The sequence below is a fragment of the Hemicordylus capensis genome, chromosome 1 (genome assembly GCF_027244095.1).
Source record: "Hemicordylus capensis ecotype Gifberg chromosome 1, rHemCap1.1.pri, whole genome shotgun sequence".
Taxonomy (NCBI): Eukaryota; Metazoa; Chordata; class Lepidosauria; order Squamata; family Cordylidae; genus Hemicordylus; species Hemicordylus capensis.
The window spans coordinates 350,736,039-350,757,964 of NC_069657.1; the positions used below are offsets into that span (position 1 = coordinate 350,736,039).

A 21,926-nucleotide genomic window follows, 5' to 3' on the forward strand; every position below is an offset into this window, starting at 1 on the left:
CTTCAGTCACCCTGGCGGCAATTGCTACTCTCTGACCAAGGAGCTAGTGGGCTTGCACTGAAAGTTTGAATTGCCCCAAGTATGAGAAACTCCTAGAGAATGGAAGCTGTTTACCGAAATCATAAAGAGGAAATGACAGCACTGTGTGGCATGTCTATGAAGAGAAAAGTATGTCACACCTGCCCTTGGCTGTGGTTTGAAGAGGCAGAGTGAAAAGCTAATTTCTTACGTTGAGTAAAAAGCTAATACAATCAGGTGCACTGTCTCTCAGTCAGTCACATATTCCAACTACTTGGTAGTCAAGCAGTTTGGAATGTGATCTTGTATGTCTTTGTGGAGATAACAGCAAACTGCATAATAAGAGGACTTCTGGAATTGACCTGTCTTAGAAAAAAAAGACAAAAAACAAGATATGTTTATTTTTTCAAGAGAAAATGACTAATACGCCTTCCTCAAGAAGACAATTATTCCTCATGAATAATTTTTCCTCGTGGATTTCAACCTTTTTGGCAGGAAACGTGATTATATATGCACCTGTGTATCTGAATAGAGAAAAGAGCTTGGCTATGTCTGGAGTGCCAGCCACACTATATTTCATGGATTTATATTGACCCCTGCTAACTTGGCAAAGAGGCACCTTTTAATGTGGTGATTCTCTTTATTGAGTAGGGGGAGAGTAACTGGCCCTATCCACCCCCAGCACAATACTTCCAGTGACTGTTGCTGGTGTCCATCTTATGTTTCTTTTTAGATTGTGAGCCCTTTAGGGACAGGGATCCATCTTATTTATGTATTATTTCTCTGTGTAAACCGCCCTGAGCCATTTTTGGAAGGGCGGTATAGAAATCAAGTTAATAATAATAATAATAATAATAATATATTGCAATTCCAAAACACCTTGAAGAGCACCTCAATACCATAGGGGTCACGGAAATTACCATCAGTCAATTACAAAAAGCAACTTTAGTGGGAACAGCTTCCATTTTGCAACGATATTTACAATAACAACAACAATATTGACAATAAAATGAAGGCATCCCAAGTCCTTGGGAAGGACTCAATGTCTGGATAAAACAAACCAGTCAATAACATCTGTCTGACTGTGTGAATAAATAATAATAATAATATATTTCACCTCGGGCGCCAATTACTAGTGGGATTATTTTGGTCTTTTGCCACAGCCTTTCAATTTCAATTTGTAGATCTTTGTATTTAGTTGTTTTTTTCTATTTCTTTTTCTTCTATTCTGCTATCACCTGGTATTGCTATGACGATTATTTTAACTTGTTTTTCTTTCTTCTCAACTACAGTTATATCTGGTGTATTATGTGGCAGATGTTTGTTTGTAGTCAGAAGTCCCATAATATTTTTGCATCTTCATTTTCTACAACTTTTTCAATTTTATGGTCCCACCAACTTTTACCATCAGCACAAAGCAACTTTACTGGGAACAGCCTATATTCTGCGACGATATCTATAATAATAACAGCAACAACACTGATAATAAAATTCAGCCATCCCAGGTCCTTGGGAAGGACTCAATGTCTGGATAAAACAAACCAGTCAAAAAAAACCTGCCTAACTGTGTAAACAAATCTCTCTCTCTCTCTCTCTCTCTCTCTGAATTGTCTGGTAGGCACGAGGCAGGTAACATTACCAAATAAAATAAACTTCCTATTTTATATTAACCCTGTCCACTGAATGCCTGCTTGGATGGAAAGGCCTTGCTTCACTTTGGAAACACATTATTGCTTATGTAACACTGTCAATATATATGGCATTTCACAGAGTACTATATGCAAAAGACAAGTCACTGCCCCAACAAGCTTACAGTCTGCATTTCAGAAAGGGGGATACACTATGTGCTCAATGTTTGACTCTGGCAACTTTCTTAGAGAAGTGAACTCTAGAATGGTCACAAATGCCTTTCTATGTGGCTTTCGAAAGCTGAACTTGTCCAGTGAATGGCATTATCAAAAGTTACTGTTGGTCACTATGGGGTAGCATAATAGGACGTACAATCCCATGCTGTGCAAACATCCTTCTCCCCATCTTGCTATTCCACAAATGCACAGAGGCAAGGGATTGAGCGCAAGTCTTCTTCCCCTACAAAGCTAACAGCTCTTGTCCTTCTCTTCCCCCATCTCCTGCTTATAAATTTACAGCCTGAGGGTTGTGATGTGACATAATTGCACTTAAAATTTTGGAATGCATCGAATGTTGCATGGCTAGTTCTGCCGATGAGTAGAGCAGTTCAAATAATGAATTGCTTTGGCAAAATTACCAGTTCTGATAGCAACAGTACATAAAAATGTGTAAGACAAAAATATTTATCTGTACTGACAGATTCCATAGAGTGCTGACATTTTTACGCTGCTGATGGCTCAAGGCACAAAGATATTTTGCATGTCTAAGAAACAAGCAAATAACCCAGTCACAGCCCTGGATACAGATATGTTTATCTCTATGTAGCACAGTGTTGATTAGGGCTTCCAATCTTTATAAGTACCATTAAAACAACATTTAAGACAATTCTTGTTAAGGAATGTGCTTCTGTTCTTTTCCTTACCTTCCTCTTATGAAAGATTTACCTCTGGCTATATGATAATAATTGTACACAGATCAAGATAACTGAAAACACTGAGCTATTTGTTAACAGAGTCCACAGCAGGCTATCAGAATCTTCATGTCTTGTAAAGGATGTATAAACTGAATTTATCTGAGTAGCCTTTTCTTGTTCAGATAATCAAACGTTTAACTAGTGTACTAGATTAACAAGGAGACTTGTTCAGGGTACCTAGTTAAAAATGAACTTTGACTAGCAAAGGTAGAGTGCTTCTATATACAGTTTCTTTTCATATTATATATGAAGTCCCAGAAGGATGTAATTGAGCAGGGCTGCTCAACTTTGGCCCTCCTGCAGATGTTGGCCTACAACTCCCATAATCCCTGGCTATTGGCCACTGTGACTAGGGATTATGTGAGTTGTAGTCCAAAACAGAGGTGCTCTACCCCTGGTCTTCAGGGCCTCCGCATCCCTGGGGACCCCCAAATCCTCTTTAGTCTGTCCTGGGTGGTGTGGTTTGTGCCCTCAAGAACCTATGTGTTAAAAAATAATGCTCAACTTGCAGCAGGGGGGCCTCCAAACGCCTTTAGGTCTAGGCTCCAAAATTACCTAGTTGCACCTCTGGTCCAAAAACAGCTGGGGGCCCTATGCTGCTCAGGCCTATAATAGAGTCTTTCCTTTTCCTGCTGGTCTTTGTACAGATATGAGTCATGCCAAGCATAAATGTGTCCAGCCATTGCTTCCAGTGAGAAAATATCCTGTGGATCCAATGGCCCTCTCTTCCCAAATTCCACCAACTCGTGCTCATAGGACTATGCACTGGTCCGCAAATCCAGGTGGGCAGGAAATAATGGATTGGCCATATCTTTAAATACATTGAAGAAGGAAAAATGAGGTTTATCTATTCTTATTGTACAGTACTGCTTAGCTTATTTTTGCAACTTTTCTGACCATGTGTTTTTCACCTCAATTTTCTGGACAGTTTCCTAATCTGGACTGACCTTCGCCTCAGTTCATCTGGAAAATCCAGGTTTCTCTGTATTGAATTTTTAATTTCTCTTCTTTTTTTCTTTTTAGCATTTTAGCAACACATGGGATTCAGCATCCTGTGGGAAGCTGGAAGATCAACTGAATTTCTCAGATCCAGCACGCAAATATATGAATGCATTCTCAACTCGAACTCTGGTTATGTGAAAGATCTTCCAATAAGCATTATGTTTTCTTTTCAAAACACTTCTGGATGATTTGGGATTTACTGTTCCTCTGCAAGAGAGGAATGCCTTTTTGAATGGGAGAAAAGCCTTTTTTGTTGTGGTACAACATTTGGGAGCAGCACAAAGTGCATATATAGTCACAAAAGCATCTATGTATATATTCATGTTGGATTTCACCCAACTTTAAAAAAGAAAGGATGTCTGTGTATTGATTATGCTTACCTAAATTATTAGGTGCTGAGTTTTACACAATTAACTATTAATATTATGAATTCAGATGTATTATTTTTATAATGTGATTTTTTTTAAAATGATTTTTTTAAAACAAAACAAAACACCAACAACTGGAGATCAAATGCACCAATATTAATTCAGTGAAGAGTTGCCATATGAATCCCCATGCCAGTAAATATATTTTGTAAGGTATTTTTTTGTAAGCAATGGCACTCAGTAGTTTATTCTAAATCACTGAACAAATTTCTTGGTATTAAATACTGCGAGAAAAGCATTACTGCAAATGCTAACCTAAAGGTGGAGGATGGAGGCATATCAAGATTGTGAATGCTCACACATCTATACCATTTGAAGTACTGTTTTATTCATTAGACCTCTAGTCTTTTTATATATGTTTGTGTGTGTGTGTGTGTGTGTGTGTGTTTAATTAGCTTGCTTTTAAAAATTATTACTGTATGAAACATAGTTTTATGAGAACAAATTATATTTTTTATTCAGTAATTTAATTTGTAAATGCCAAATGGATACGGTGGGTTTTTTTGTTTTTGCTGCTACAAACTTTACAGCATGTAGATGGGCTACTACTAGTGTGAAAGGGGCCATAGAGGTTTATAAAAGGAAAGAAAAACCTGGGGGCTAGCTAACTTGACTATGCACTAGCATTTCTGACTTCTGAAACATTATTGCATTTCTCTTCCCCACCCCCTTTATTTTCAAGAAATACTTCGAAACACTGTTATTGGGAGATTTTATGTGCTTGTCTGTATTTTCTCATGAGTTTGCAGGAGCATATGTCGCAAACTAAACTTTTGGGAGGACACACTCTTGCTTGTATCTTCTGTCTCTTTTTTGTCTCATGTTTAGGTCTAAATATTCCCTAAGTTGAATTCCATACACAAAAGCATTTTTAAAGCAAGTATGGTCTCTTGGACTGCCGTTTCAACCCTTTCCCAATATTAAGAAAAGGGAATTGCCTTTTCTTTTAACAGATTCTGACTTTGCTGCCTTAATAAATAGAATTAGGTGCAGCCTTATCTGCACTTAACATTTTATCATACACTGTACTGCCTTGTAGATAAATAAAGCGTGTCATTTTTTTAAAAATTACATTTGTTTAATCTCTTAAATTTGCTTGGGTTTATTATCAAAAATGTCATCTTACCACATCCACTAGTTCAGGGAATAGGTCTTGCAAAAACAAAACAGTTGCTTAGATGGGACCCAGGCAAGGGTAGAGCAGTGAGCAGAAGTGTACCATGATTTGGCGATCCAAAGGAGCCCAGCATGGGGGTAACACAAGCCCATTTCAGAGAGAGAGAAAATCAGAACTTGGGAGATTGAGTCCAAAAAGACCTATCAATGCCATTTCAAAATTAAAATGCACAGAATCACATTAAATGAAAGAAAACGTTTCACGTGCCCAGAACCGGCAGTATTGTGTACATGTTCCGCTGATAGAGGAGGGCCTACCTACCAGAAATTCATTCTCCTAAACTATTAAAATACATGTCCAATGAATATATGCACAGCAGAGTTCAAAGTACATATATAACTATCATTTATAAAGTGCATCTATATATTCTGCACTGCATTCCGTTTTTAAAAAACACATATGGGCAGAAGCCTATTGAGTGTTTACATGCATCTTAAAGAGGAACACAATGGAAAATGTAATGAAATGGAAAATGTAATTACAATGGAAAATGTAATTACACACATGTAATTCATACTTGACATGTGAGTATTTTGCATTTGGGAAGTATACCTAAGTATAAAATGTCAAATGTGCATAAAATTTCAAATGCATCCTTTGCAACAAGAGTCCAGGAGAGCTAGGTCACAGCACAATAAAGAGCATGGAGTTGTGGGAAGTAGGTTTATAAAGGAGTTCCTTAATGCTGTCAGCATCACTTTTTTGAGGTCTGTTTGCCTTCAGGCAACGAAAGTCAAATGGGAATGCAGACTGCACATTGACACAAAATTGCTTCTAAAAGACTATGTTATATGGATTGCCCCTTAATCATATAAAAATTGAGTTATTGTAAAATCTAATAAAATTTAAAATGCAAAAAATAAAATAAAATTGAGGTATGTCACACCTATAGCACAACGTGTCGTAATCCCTGGAATAAGCAAAAAGATATCCAGTACTTTGCAAACCATATTCACAAGCCATATGCCATTAACTCTGTGCTACACTTTTTATTATTACTTTATTTATTGCACAAAAAGCTTTAATAATATTCATTTTGCTTATCCTCTCAACAGCCTCATAAGGTGGATCACTATTTTACAAGCAAAACACTGGAGTTGACTAGTGATGGGCAACCACCATCCAATCAGGCTCAAATCTGGGGTATGAAAAATAACTCTTCCCCAACAAGTCAGAAAATAGTTCATTGTGTTTGCCATAAGTTCCAAGTCTGCTCAGGTCTGTTGTACTGTAAAGATAGCACAGGGAGCATTACAGAGTCAGAGGCTTCCCACATCACCACATAAATTTCCTCTCAAATTAATCTTGCCTGCCTGCCTCCCTCCTTCCTGCGCAAGCTCCCATCTACTCCTGCTCCACTTACCTTTCTCATGACTCTGAGGCAATGGGAGAAAGGAGAGATGCACTTTTCTAATGTCCCTGATATGTGGCATAGAGTCATGTTATCCCTCTTTGGAGGGCTGGGAATTGTAGTTTTTTCCAGTGTTTGTGCCATGGTTCAGTAGTGCTAGAAAGACTACACGTCCCAGTCCTCCTTGTATCTGGCATGCTGTGATAAGAGGTGCCTTTAATCAGCTTCGGCTGATACGCCAACTGCGTCCATTTCTTGAGATAAATGACCTCTGTACTACATCTGCTGGTCACCTCCAGACTTGATTACTACAATGAGCTCAAGGTGGGGCTGCCTTTGTACATAGTCCGGAAACTGCAGTTGGTCCAGAATGCAACAGCCAGGTTGGTCTCTAAGTCATCTTGGAGTGACCATATCACTCCTATCTTAAAAGATCTACACTGGTTGCCAATAAGTTTCCGGTCAAAATACAAGGTTTTGGTTATAACCCATAAAGCCCTAAACAGCTGGGGCCCTGGGTATTTAAGAGAATGCCTTCTTCACTATGAACCACACCGTCCATTGAGATCATCTGAAGAAGTTGATCTGCAGTTGCCACTGGTTCGTCTGATGGCTACTCAGGGACGGGCCTTCTCTGTTGCTGCCCCGAGGCTTTGGAACACACTTCCTGCTGAAATAAGAGCCTCCTCATCTCTTAAAACTTTTTAAAAGGCAGTCAAGATGCATTTGTTCACCTAGGCTTTTAATTATATATTGTTTTAATTGTGTTTTTAATAGTTTTAACATTTTAAATTTTAATTGTAACATAATCTTTTTATCTGTTGTTTTTATTGTTTTGTTGTAAACTGCCCAACGACTTGCATTATGGGCAGTATACAAATGTGTTAAATAAATTAAATAAATAAATAATTCCATGCTAGGCATCAGAAAGAAGGGAGATAACGGTTTCTCCATCCTCCTGCTACTGCCAGTGCAGTAGGGATATGCACAAATCACAATTTGAAGGATGATTCATAACATCACCTGCACCTTTAAAATGGAAGAGAGCAACCAGCGGAGGCCACATGTGTGCCAGTGTCGTGCAGAGGCAGCTGTGGGAGAGTGCTGGTGGCGTCCCAAGATAGTTGGGAGGAGTGCCACCAATTCAGGAACTGGCAGCAGGGGAGCAGGTATGCACCTGCTCTCCTCAGTTTTAAAGGTGCAGGGTGTGTGTGTTATGAATCGCCCTTTGAATCGTGATTTGTGCACATCCCTACACTGCAGCCACAAGAAAAGACAGAAATTGGAAGCAGAGAGTAGATGGCGGGCAAGCCTGGTCTAAATTCCTCTCAAGCTCAGATTAAAAATCCAAGCTTGAAATTGCCAGATTTGACTTCTGAACTGCTCAGGTAAAATTAATCATCACTAGAGATATCCAAAATTATATGTTCAGCAGAGACCCAGGTCTCTGCAAAACATCTAATAAAAGGCATCTAAAAATTGCATCTAGCATTAACAACAGAGAAAGAGGGAAGTGGAGGATGAAGGAAGGACTAAGCATGCCCCTTCTCCAAATTGTGCCCATACTTCTTTTTTATATAATAGAGCCCAGGTTGCCAGACTTGCCGAGAACTATCAAGTTCCTACGTAGTGGACACAAGGATCAGAATCCACATCTTCAAGGTCCATGCTCAGCACAATCCCCTGGATCATGCTGACTGAACATGATTATTAATCTAATAGAGAAGGTGGCATTGTCTGTAAAGAGTAAGCAGTTCCTTAGGAATCTAAGAGATGTCATTGAGAAGTTCATATTACTTGATCCTTTTTCATATAATTCTCCAATCTCCCGTTCAAAACAAAACTACTGCTCTCATCAACTTTCATTACATAATCTCAGCTGTAAATCTCTTTTACATTTAAGCATCATTTTGCCCTATTTTTTTAGAATGGGCTGTGCCACTTAGGATCCTTTCCAGAAGATTTGAACCATGGGCATTGTATAGTGGTCATGCCCCATGTTTTGGAAGAACATTTCCCAGCTAACATGCCTATTACTGGGAAATGTCAGCCAGCCAGAGATTACTCCAAGGGGTAGTGGGCATTCCTCCCAAAATATTTCCTACTTCCTCCATCCACCAGACTGGAACTTTACAGCAAAGTGTTAGACAATACAGTCAGTGTGGTACAGAGGCTAGAGTGTTCTACATCATCTGCACCCCCGCAGTGATGTAGATAGGCTATACCTCCCTCACAGCTCAGGTGGAAGAGGAATGCTGCAAGTCCATCAAACAGTAGAGGAGGAGAAAAGAGGCCTTGAAGAATATATCAAGGACAGTGAAGAAGATGCACTTCAAATGGTCAATAATGAGAAACTATTCAACACCAATGAAACAAAGCAGGCCTACAAGAAAGATCAAGTCAAGAACCAAGCAGAAAAATGGAAAAAGAAGCCACTGCATGGTCAATATTTACACAATATAAGTGGAAAATCAGACATCACCAAGACCTGGTAATGGCTTAAGAATGGCAACTTGAAGAAAGAAACAGAGGGTTTAATACTGGCTGCACAAGAACAGGCACTAAGAACAAATGCAATAAGAGCAAAAGTCGAAAAATCCACCACAAACAGCAAGTGCCGCCACTGTAAAGAAGCAGATGAAACCGTGGACCACCTAATCAGTTGTTGTAAAAAGATCGCACAGACTGACTACAAACAAAGGCATGACAAAGTAGCAGGGATGATACACTGGAACATCTGCAAAAAATACAAGCTACCTGTAGCCAAACATTGGTGGAACCATAAAATTGAAAAAGTTGTAGAAAATGAAGATGTAAAAATATTATGGGACTTCCGACTACAAACAGACAAACATCTGCCACACAATACACCAGATATAACTGTAGTCGAGAAGAAAGAAAAACAAGTCAAAATAATCGACATAGCAATACCAGGGGATAGCAGAATAGAAGAAAAAGAAATAGAAAAAATCACCAAATACAAAGATCTACAAATTGAAATTGAAAGGCTGTGGCAGAAAAAGACCAGAATAATCCCAGTGGTAATTGGCGCCCTGGGTGCACTTCCAAAAGACCTTGAAGAGCACCTCAACACCATAGGGGCCACAGAAATCACCATCAGCCAATTACAAAAAGCAGCTTTACTGGGAACAGCCTATATTCTGCGACGATATCTATAACAACTGACAATAAAATTCTGGCATCCCATGTCCTTGGGAAGGACTCGATGTCTGGATAAAACAAACCAGTCAATAACACCTGTCTGACTGTGTAAAATAATAATAAATAATGATGATGATGATGCCAGAGGTCCAACCATACTGGACAGGTCTCTCCAGAGGAGCCAGACGTAGAGTGCCTCTCCCATCAACAATATGGTGAGACGTAACTTTAATAAATCTGTGCCAGATCGGTCGTCGCCCGGGTCAACAAGGACCGCGCCAGGTGCTGGAGTCCCTGGACATCTGGTGGGAAGTGGGTTACAGGACTCAGGATCTTCAGTTGAGCAACCAGGGCTGGAAACTGCAAGGTTACTGGAAGAAACGTCGCTTAACCGGAAAAAATATACAAAAAATGCCAACAAGGAAATAATGACCTGCTATTACAAGTCTAGTCCAACTAGAAGAGGTTATTTAGCAATACCAGGGGATAGCAGAATAGAAGAAAAAGAAATAGAAAAAAATCACAAAATACAAAGATCTACAAATTGAAATTGAAAGGCTGTGGCAGAAAAAGACCCAAATAATCCTAGTAGTAATTGGTGCCCTAAGTGCAATTCCAAAACAACTTGAGAGCATCTCAACACCATAGGGGCCACAGAAATCACCATCAGCCAATTACAAAATGCAACTTTACTGGGAACAGCCTATATTCAGTGACGATATCTATAACAACAGCAATAACATTGATAATAAAATTCAGCCATCCCAGGTCCTTGGGAAAGACTCAATGTCTGGATAAAACAAACCAGTCAATAACACATGTCTGACTGTGTAAATAAATAAATAAATAAATAAATAGAATTGGTTTCCATCCACAGACCAGCAACTTAATTTAAATAAAATGTAGGTTTCTGCTTAATCCTGGCCCCATTATACATGTCAGTAGCTTGGTCCAGCAGAAGCAATCTCATGACCAAGTAATCTCAACAATTCAGTGCTGCCAAGGCTAAACACTACGAAGCTCAAGCATGACCCTGTTTACTCAGAAGTAGGTTCCATTGACTTCCATGAGATTTACTTCCAAGAAAGTATGCTTAAAGTCTAGGTTATTTCAAATTGGGAATTGAAATGTGTGCTGCTTGCTCCTTCATGAAACTTACCTAGGCAGGACAAAGAGAGCTTCAGAGAAGGAGCCGGGAATAGAGTCAAAATCACTGGCCAAGAGCTCTGTCCATTCATGAGGGAAGGAACTGAAAACAGGACCAGGAAGCAATGAGCAAACTGGGCAGCTATGGCAGGGAGAAAGTCACGTAAAAAAGGTAAAGTGTGCGGTCGAGTCGGTTTTGACTCCTGGCGACTACAGAGCCCTGTGGTTGTCTCTGGTAGAATACAGGAGGGGTTTACCATTGCCATCCCCTGCACAGTATGAGATGATGCCTTTCAGCATCTTCCTATATCGCTGCTGCCAGATATAGGTGTTTCCCATAGTCCTGGTTATACATACCAGTGGCGATTCAAAGAAACATACCAATGTGGGGATTCAAACCGGCAACCTCTGGCTTGCTAGTCAAATCATTTCCCTGCTGTGCCATTAGGTAGCTACTAAGGTCGCATCATTCCAAGGGACAAGTAGGAAAGCATAGTCAGAGCAGCATCAGGGCAGGGATAGAAAGTAATGCATAAGGTAACTGTGGCTCAGCTTGACCCAGAACTATTTATTGAAGCCAAGTTCACCAGAAGCCAGTCAGAACTGGCTCCCAGGGACCAAAGAGGCAGACTTACCCTGGTACTAAGCTGAAGGAGAGTGTCCCCTGCAGGGCCTGTCTGGCAGCTCTAATGAATGCTGCTGCAGCTTTGCTTGTTCTTGACCTGTTGGGATAAGATGAGAAGCAACAACAACCAGCAAAGAATCCAAAACAATAACAACATAGCAATATAACAACAACTTTTATATACTGCTTTCAACAACTAAGAAGTATTTACCTGAGAACCACAGGAACATAGGAAGCTGCCTTATACCAAGTCAGACCACTGGTCCACCTAGCTCAGTATTATCTACACAGACTGGCAGAGGCTTCTCCAAGATTACAGCCCTATCTTGGAGATGCCAGGGAGGGAACTTGGAACCAGATGCTCTTCCCAGAGCAGCCCCATCCCCGGCGTGGGATATCTTACAGTGCTCACATGTCTCCCATTCAAATGCAAACCAGGGCAGGCCCTGCTCTGCAAAGGGGACGATTCATGCTTGCTATCACAAAACCAGCTCTCATCCAATATGCATACTTGTATTCTATCCAGTAATCTTTTGCTGTTTGTTTGTTTGGACATTTGTCCCAGGGTGGTTTCTGAAGAGAGTCTGAGAGAGGAGTCAGAAAGAGAAAGGGAGGGAAAGGAAGAGAAGAAAATGGAATTGTTGCAGAATAAACCTTTAGTTAAATCTTCATAAGATTTCCTTGTGTGTATGAGGGAATGAGCTATAAAACAATACTTTTGTTACTTGTGAATCCAATATGCATACTTTCCCCTTGTAGTTAGTTAGTTAGTTAGTCAGTTAGTTAGTTAGTCAGTCAGTTAGTTAGTTATTCGATTTCTATACCGCCCTTCCAAAAATGGCTCAGGGCAGTTTACACAGAGAAATAATAAATAAAAATAAGATAGAACCTTGTCCCCAAAGGGCTCACAATCTAAAAAAAAAAAGTTCACTATAAGATAGAAGCCCCAAACAATGGGGGAGTAGTCCACATCAATTTTATCCCTCAATAAACTTACTTCACTTTGGTGTATGGTGGAGTCACAGTACAGACTCCTCTCATGAGGAGGAGCCGCTCAACTCTATCTCAAAATGCTGTCTGTTCCCATGAAGTCCTTGGATTCTCTGAATCAATGTCTGGAGGCAGTGATGGGCTGAATGTGGGTGAACCGGAGGAGGCATTCTTTCTTTCAGACAATGAGATATGTCATGGTAGCCTTTTCTTAGCTTAATGACCTCAACATTCCATGAGGTTCTGGAAGCCCATCAGGCCCTTGAAATTCCTAGACCATGGATGGATGATCCAGAAGAAACATTTCTTGTGCATTTCATGTACTGTAAATTTACAAATATATTTACTTCTGCATTGTAGGCAGTCCCCTCCTCCTGACACCAATTATCGAGAAACCAGAGCTTTATATTTGGATGACCCTGTTTTGCTCCCAAACCGATATATGCGTTCTGTGCCAAAATTCATGTCTGTACTGGACCACAGTCACTGCTGACCAGATCATTCCATATCACACGGTTTCTGATATATGAATATGACATATGGCACTTTGTATCTATGACTCTTTCTTTTGCTTTCTCCTTTGGTAGACCTGTGGGAGCTACTAGTGTAGACATTGGGAGGAATAGGAACATGATAGTCACTACTTGCTATGGTGTCAGACAACTCCGGACCAACACTGACTGACATACAAAGCAGGGATGCACCAGTGCAGTGAGATAGCAGCCTGATGCAAGGGAAAGCAGCAATTTCTGACAACCTCCACTTCTCCTGGAAACCCTCTGTGCCACCTGAAAATATGTCCTCAAGGGTTGTGCAGTCCTCGGGGACATATTTATGGGTGGTATAAAGGGCTTCCTGGGAAAGGGGAGAGCATCAAAAATGTCTGCTTCCCTGCTAGTTGGGAAGTTCTGTTCGACTGCTTTCTCGCTGCACTGGTATGTCTGTGCAATTGTACACCATCTGTGAAGTGCCAAGATGTTGCATTGTTTGTCTTGCTCTAGAGTCCCCAGGGGCCTGTGTTCTCCTCTCCCCCCTAGGAGTGAGGGAGATAATGAAGAAAATAGGGAAGGGAGGAGCTGGGGGCATCTCAGGAGCTGGGGGCCCCAGGTTCTTTGAACCTATCTGCTCAATTATAGCTACACCCCTGCTTCCCCTGAATCTTTCACTTTTAGTTCAGCTAAGTGTGTCACTTTATCCTGCACACCACTCTGCCACACACAACCAGGTTGCTATCATTTTAGTATTCAGCTACAATTTCTTCCAATCTCATGCCTCATCTTTATCTTCAAGGCTTATTGCACTGGCCCAAGTGTGCTACTTTGTGAAAATGGCCTTTGCGTTTTCCTCACTCTTTCTTTAGATGTAATTGTAGTCTCTTTAAGGAATGAACATTTTTATAAAGTGTGAGCCTTACTGTATGTTGTTTTCATCTCAGCTTTTGATAGCTGGCAGTATACCGAAGCTGCACACTTTGAATGTTTCCAGGTCCCTCCTATACGCAGTGTTCAGAGTGAGAAAGGAATGACCCCCAAACACCTGTGCCCTACATTTTTGTCTCAGGCCCTGTGACCTTCTTTGATACTTAAAACAGCAAGGTGGGAAGCTTATTCATTCTGCCTTCTGAGATTTGCTGTACATCACAGGGATCATTCATTTCTAGCTATATTTTCACTCAGCAAGCTTAAGTAGCAGGAAAACATCCTGAAGCAATATACTCCAAGGGATGATCTACCAGCTACAGTAGCAGGGGCGTAGCTATAATTGAGCGAAAGCGTTCAAAGAACACAGGCCCCCAGCTCCTGAGGGCCCCCCAGCTCGACCCCTCCCTATTTTCTTCATTATCTCCCTCACTCTGAGGGGGCCGCCAGAGAGAGGGATGAACACGGGTCCCCTCTGCCCTAGCTACGCCCCTGTTAAAACAGTAGCCATGCAGTCATCGCAATGAATCACTTCCACATGACGGCTGTCGCTACATTGTGAGCCATCCGAGTTCTAGGTTCAGTGTGTGGATCAGACCATTTTCATGACATGGCGGCAAGTGTCCAAAAAGAGAAGTGTGTAGTTCCACACAAAGGGCTGCCTGATCTGTTTGTTGATCTGCTACACACAAACAGCTTACCAGGGCAGTTACGTCCCATGGGGCAGCTGTAATGTGTAAGACAGGCCTAATTTTATTCGGCTCCTGCCCCAGCTGCCCAGCCCAGGAGCTGCCTTCTGCATGGTGAACTTAAAACTGTGACAACTTGAACGGCAAGGAAATGCAGGACCTACAGCAGACCTTTACATTCAGTTTTGTTGGCCAGTGACCATCTCTGCAGTTGGAAACAGGGGCAAATGCTTGCACTCCTGTCCCTCTGTCATAAAGATAGTCTGGGGCAGAACAAAATAACACTGTTGCACTTGTCATGTGCAAGGTACCATTTTAACCATTGCTGCAGCTGCACACATATCTACGTTGCAGCAGAGGACTGAGTTGTCTGCTGGCCAATTATCTAAAATTATGGCATTTTACAAACACATTCATTTTGATAACTTATCAATATCCGCAATCATTGATAACTCAGAAATAAGTCTCTTGCTTAAAAATCAGTATCAGTTTCAAGCATAACCCCATAATCCCCATAGCCTAGTAAAATAATAACATATTATTTCCCTTCCTTTCTCTGTTGTCACCATAGAAACAAAGGGAACAGCTTTATACTGCGTCAGACCATGCATTGGGTCATCTAACTCAATACTGTCTACACTGACTGGCAGAGGCTTTCCAAGATTTCAGGCAGGAGCCTTCCAGCCCTATGTGGAGATGCCAGGGATTGAACCTGGGACCTTCTGCATGCAAAGCAGATACTCTACCACTGAATTATGACCCCATCCCAGTACCTAGATTGTTAGCTGGTTGAAGAAGGGAACTGTCTTTTTATACTCTTGAAAGCACCATGCACATTGATGGTGCTAGACATACAAATAAATAACAATCATCAATCCTGCTTCTGACATAGAGTTTCCGACAGATTCTGTTCGCTCCTCCCAAAGCACAAGAAACTGTTTTCAAGAGCATAAGAACAGCCCTGCTGCATCAGGCCCAAGGCCTATCTAGTCCAGCATCCTGTTTCACACAGTGGCCCACCAGATGCCTCTGAGAAGCCCACAGGCAAGAGATGAGGGCATGCCCTCTCTTGTGCTGTTGCTCCCCTGCAACTGGTATTTAGAGGCATCTTGCCTCAGAGGCTGGAGGTGGCCCATAGACACCAGACTAGTAGCCATTGATAGACCTGTCCTTCATGACTTTGTCTAAGCCCCTTATAAAGCCATCCAAGTTAGTGGCCATCACCACATCCTGTGGTAGAGAATTCCATAGATTAATTATGTGCGATGTGCAAAAGTACTTCCTTTTGTTGGTCCTAAATTTCCTGGTCACAAGTTTCATGGGATGACCCCTGGTTCAGTGCTATGAGAAAGGGAGAAACAATTTTCTCGGTCCACTCTGTTGCATAGAAATTACTTATCCTCTATAAGTAATTGTCCAGGAAACAACTTTAACAGAGAAACAAGTTTGATATTTATTACTAATACTAACTAAAACATTGGCTAAGAAAACAATAAACAGACTAACAATCTCTTATGCAGAGAGAGGGAGAACCTCTCAGTCTGAGTTCACGACAGCATGTGAGGAGCAGACAAACCCAGACTCCTCCCCCAAGCCAGTATACATGATACATTCAAATAGACAAGCATGTCCTATACAAAGAACAGACAATGCAATCGCAAATCCCAACTGTCTCTCATGCATAGTTTTATATACCTTTATCATGTCTCTCTGTATTCCTACCCCCCAAAAAAAATTAAAAGCCCCCAAATTAAAAGCAAAATTTAAAAAGATCATAAAAAGACTTGCCCTATCTTGGTTGCTCCTTTCTGCACCATTTCTAGTTCTACAATATCCTTCTTAAGATACAGTGACCAGAACTGTATGCAGTACCCCAAATGTAGCTGCACCATTGATTTGTATAACAACATTATAATATTAGCATTTTTATTTTCAGCCCCCTTGCTAATGATCACTAGCATGGGTTTTGCCTTTTTCATAGCTGCCACACACTGAGTTGACACTTTCAATGAGCTGTTCACCATGACCCCAAGATCTTTCTTTTGGTCAGTTACTAACAGCTCAGATGGCATCAGCGTATATGTGAAGTTGGGGTTTTTTGTCCCAATATGCATCACTTTACTCTTGCTCACAGTGAACCACATTTCTCACATTTACCACCCACTTAGTTTGGAGAGATCCTTTTGGAGTTCCTCACAATCGGTTTTGGATTTCACTACCCTAAAGAGTTTAGTATCATCTGCAAATCTAGCCATTTTGCTAGATTAATTTTGCTAGATTAACCCCAATTTCTAGATCATTTAGGAATAGTTAAAGAGCACTGGTCACAGTACAGATCCCTGGGGGACCCCACTTCCCTCCATTGTGAAAACTGTCCATTTATTCCTACCCTCTGTTTCTTGTCCTTCAACCACTTACCAATCCACAATTGAATCTGTCCCCTTATCTCATGACTGCTAAGTTTACTCAAGAGCCTTTGGTAGGGAACATTGTCAAAAGCTGTTTGGAATTCCAAGTATACTATGTCACCAGACCACCTTTACCCACATGCACGTTTTCACTCTCAAAAAGCTCCAAAAAGTTAATGAGGCAAAACTTGCCCTTGCAGAAGCTATGCTGGTTCTCCTTCAGCTAGGCCTGTTCTTCTATATGTGTAAGAATTCTGTCTTGAAGTATGCTTTCCATCAATTTACCCATCACTGAAGTTAAGCTAACCAGCCTGGAATTTCCTGGATCCCTTTTTGAAAATTGGAGTTACATTGTCTACTCTCCAGTCCTCTGCTACAGAGCCTGACTGTAGGACAAGTTACATATTTTCGCTAGGAGAACAGCAATCTCACATTTGAGTTCGTTCAGACTCTTGAGTGGATACCATCTGGCCCTGGCCATTTATTAACTTTTAGTTTTTCAAGACAATTTAGAACATCCTCTCTCGTCACCTCAAATTGGCCCAGTTCTTCAGCCTGAGAAGGTCAGTTCCAGAGCGGGTTCATGCTCAGTATCCTCTGCCCTGAAGACAGAGAACTCATTCTGGGCTTGTCCATTTCCGATAGATATAATGATACTACCAAACCAGCAGGACTGGAGGCACATAATGAATCTCCTTATCTTCCTTTCACACCCTCATCATCTAAGGGTCCAACTGCTCCCTGGCAGGTATTCTGCTTCTGATATATTTAAAGAAGTTTTGGTTATTCCCCTTGACACTCTCTTTTTACATCCCTTATTATCTCCTTGCGTTTCTGTTCCTTCCTGTTCTCTGTCTCTAAAGCAGAGGTCACGCTCAGCACCTGGTGCAGATCACAGTCATGCTCGGCCACCCTGGTGCAGTGTGAGCCGGCAGCACAGAGCAGTGACCACAGACTAAGAGGATGGGGGGGGGCAGGGAGTGTGGAGCCCCTGGACTTTGGTGCAGAGGTCCAGGGGGTAAGAGCACCTTTGCTTGGTGGTACCTTTCATCATGACACCTGGTGTTGGATCTTTGTCTTCAACAGAATGTTCAGTGTTTAGGAAACAATTGAAATGTTTTAAAAGGTGCTGTTCCAAATTTGACATTTTATGTGTATGGGATGATTCCTTGGAGTGATTCCCAGAGTGGCAAACAGTACATGTGAAAACAATCTTCAGAGAAGGCCAGTCATAAAACCTGCTCATCACCGATCAATCTGGAAAAATGGAACTATCCAGGAACCCAAGCTCAGCTAAAAGAATTGTAGATCAACAAGTTGTGTGAATGATCCATCTGAACAGAACCTCTTCACATGTATGCATCCTCAAAACCAGAAATGGCTCAAAGTATTTTTTGGGCAGTTAGATTTATTTAGCCATATAGTTACCTCTACCACTAGTGCTTCCTCCACAGTCAGTCAGAAGAACTAACATAATGAATTAGGCGGGTTGGCCTGAAAAATCCTTGTTTGTGGGTCAGGGTTGGCTCGCTTAGGGAAAAGCTCAGCGTAATACCAGCGGTGAATGGCCTTGACATGGTCCATTTCCGAGAGATATAATGATACCACCAAACCAGCAGGACTGGAGGCACATAATGAAATGTGACAATGTGCTCATTTGTGAAGGGTATAAGAGAGCCCTGGTAGTTAGAGCAACATTTGCATAATCACATTAACTTTAAGGACCTACTTTAAAATTGACCTAACAATGCCTCCCATTGTTGAAAGCCACAGCTGTCCATGCTGATCAGACAAGAAGTTGAGTTGTGTTGTCATAGAGCAAACATCTTTATGGCTGTTCAGAATTGAAATGTGAAAATCAGAAAACTATGGCACTGGTAGTTCAGAGAAGCTTTGCTCTCCAAGAACACCTGGGTTGCAAAGCTCTGTCAACATCTTATTTTCAACTTTGATTTCTTATCTAATCCCCATCACATTTAACACCATAGAGGGAAAAGCGCACACACACACACAAACACACACACACACACACACACACCCCAGACATAAAATTGCTTATTAAAAATGTTGCAACACCTAAGCATCAAATATATTAGTATAGTTTGGAGTATATTTCCTTCTGTCTCTGAAGCAATAGTTCCAAACAATATTCTATACATCACATTTCCTAGTAACATAATTGCTACCTGTGAAAATACATAAAGGAGACAGCTGGGTCTTCTGCATCTTAATGTTTTCTACAGAAGTTCATCCACTTTGAAAAAGATAACATATATGTACTTGGCAGATAGTAGCTAAGAGGAGGAAGCATTTACTTACAGTACAGCTGAACTTCAAGCTAATTGGAGTAATATTTACATGAAGACTCATTGTGGCTCTAAAGAAAGAAACCAATCAACTAATCCCTTAAGAATGCTATTTGGCAGTAGCAATCTAACTAGATCCAAAAACTGGTGATATTTGTTTTTAAATATTTCCCGGATTTTCATTTAGTCACGGAGATGACGCTAAACAATTTAGGGCATGGAAATCCAAAACAGATTGTGAGGAGCTCCAAAACAAGGATCTCTCTAAACTGGGTGAGTGGGCAATAAAATGGTAAATGTGGTTCAGTGTAAGTAAGTGTAAAGTAGTGCACACTGGGGTAAAAAACCTCCTACCTCACACTATCTGGTGAATGACCAGAAGAGGGATCTTGGGGTTGTGGTGGACAGCTCGTTAAAAGTGTCCACACAGTGTGCGGCAGCTGTGAAAAAGGCAAATTCCATGCTCGGGATCATTAGGAAGGGGACTGAAAATAAAAATGCTAATATTATAATGCCCTTATACAAATTTATAACGTGGTCACATTTGGAGTACTGTGTATAGTTCTAGTCACTGTCTCTCAAAAAGGACATTGTAGAACTGGGAAAGGTGCAGATGATCAGGGGCCTAGAGCACCTTCTTTATGAGGCAAGGATACAACATCTGGGGCTTTTTTTCACTTAGGAAAAATGTGATTAAGGGAAGCCATGATAGAGGTCTATAAAACAATACATGGAGTGGAGAGAGTGGACAGAGATAAATTTTTCTCCCTCTCTCACAACTCTAGGACCAGAGGTCATCTCATGAATGATTGCCAGGAAATTTAGGATTGACAAAAGGAAGTACTTTTTTTCACACAGCACATAATTAATCTATGGAATTCTCTGCCATGGATGTGGTGGTGGCCACCATCTTAGATGGCTTTAACACAAGGGCTTAGACAAATTCATGGAGGACAGGACTATCAATGACTACTAGTCCTGATGGCTATAGGCTACCCCCAGGCTCAGAGGCAGGATGCCTCTGATCAGGGCCATAGCTATAATTGAGGGGATAGGTTCAAAGAACTCGGGGCTCTCCAGCTCCACCCCTTCCTGTTTTCTTCATTACCTCCCTCACTCTGAGGGGCTGCCGGGAAGAGGGGTGAGAGAGCCAGCATGGTGTGGTGGTTAGAGTGCTGGACTAGGACCGGGGAGACCCGAGTTCAAAATCCCCATTCAGCCATAAAACTAGTTGGGTGACTCTGGGCCAGTCACTTCTCTCTCAGCCTAACCTACTTCACAGAGTTGTTGTGAAAGAGAAACTCAAGTATGTAGTACACCACTCTGGGCTCCTTGGAGGAAGAGTGGAATATAAATGAATGAATGAATGAATAAATAAATAAATAAATAAACACGAGCTCTCTTTCCCCTAGCTATGCCCCTGTCTCTGAATACTGATTACAGGGGAGCAACAGCAGGAGAGGGGGCGTGCCTTCATCTCCTATTTGTGGGATTCCCGGAGGCATTTGATGGGTGACTATGGGAAACAGGATGCTGGACTAGATGGGCCTTGGGCCTGATCCAGCTCTTATGTTCTTAAAGTGCTTAAGGATTAGCTCTCTGCACCAGAGATCCTCCTCAGATTAATCTTAGTTGCAGTCACTGCTACAAGTAAGAAGATGCCTTTTAATCATGCAAGACTATTTATTTAAGAAACATTGTTCAACACAGCACTGTTTATTCTTCTTCACAATTACAGTTTCAACTCGATTTGTATTCCCTGAATTTTCTGTGAAATGCTGAGTTGTCTGTCCTGCAGGGAAGATCCTTTGCTCCTGTTTTTGGAGAAAGGACAGAGAGATACCATCTACTGGCAGTCACTCAAAAAAAGAAGAAGTTTGTTTTCATTATTCAAAAATGTATGGCTAATTTTTAGAAGTCCCCTGAGTGAGTTGGTGGACTATCTTTGCACTGTTACAATATGGGGGTTCCACTGTAGTGCAATGAAAGTCTTTTTCAGACTGTCCATACCATTTTAGCTTTTGTGCGTAAACCTGAAAATCTGGATGGATGGAGGAATAGTCTTATTGCAACTTCCGCCCACATTGTCCCCATTTAATAGGTTTTTGTTAATTACATTTCTATCTTTCCCTTCATCCAAGGAGCTCAAGACAATGTATACAATTATTCCGATCCTCCATTTTAGCCTCGCAACAACCTTACAAGGTAGGTCTGCCTGGGTGATGGGATTGGGCCCACAGTCACCCAGTGAGCTCCATGGCTGAGGATCTTCTTGCTCCTAGTCTAATATTATAACCACTAGACTGTACTGCCTCTGAAGGCTGATGTACTCCACCACACAGAAGAGACGGATAGCCGACAAAGAGAGAACTCGTGGGAGCTGCCTCAAAATCAGGCTTGGGAAAGGTCATTTCCATTTTCAACTGAGCAGTGATTTGTCTAAGACCATAATTCTCAACATGTGTTCTGGGATACACTAGTGGGTTGTGCAGGAACTGCATGTGTGCCTTAATAAATGAATTAGTTATATAATCAAAGGCTCCTCTGAGTCCAAAGATGCGGCTGTCTGCTGCCTCTCTGTGTGAGTCATTGCTCTCATCCCCT

General features: G+C 41.3%; 1 protein-coding gene and 1 long non-coding RNA gene across 9 annotated transcripts in view; one reads left to right on the forward strand and one right to left on the reverse strand.

Moving 5' to 3' along the window:
* The window catches only part of MYB (MYB proto-oncogene, transcription factor), a 102,952-nt gene extending 97,831 nt beyond the window's left edge, over positions 1-5,121 (forward strand). For all 6 annotated transcript variants that reach the window (XM_053288345.1, XM_053288363.1, XM_053288372.1 and 3 more), the window contains one exon: positions 3,644-5,121. In XM_053288345.1, the coding sequence (XP_053144320.1) occupies positions 3,644-3,760 (117 nt within the window). In that variant the 3' untranslated portion in view covers positions 3,761-5,121. The remainder of the gene's footprint in view (positions 1-3,643) is intronic.
* The window catches only part of LOC128341822 (uncharacterized), a 42,059-nt gene that overhangs the window by 10,744 nt on the left and 9,389 nt on the right, over positions 1-21,926 (reverse strand). The window contains exons 5-6 of one of the 3 annotated variants that reach the window (XR_008314611.1): positions 12,509-12,772; positions 11,522-11,608 (exon numbers count right to left, since the gene is read on the reverse strand). This is a non-coding gene — a long non-coding RNA (uncharacterized LOC128341822). Of the gene's footprint in view, positions 1-11,521; positions 11,609-12,508; positions 12,773-20,998; positions 21,137-21,926 lie in introns of those variants that run through there. The other 2 variants (XR_008314609.1, XR_008314605.1) reach the window with 2 other exon arrangements.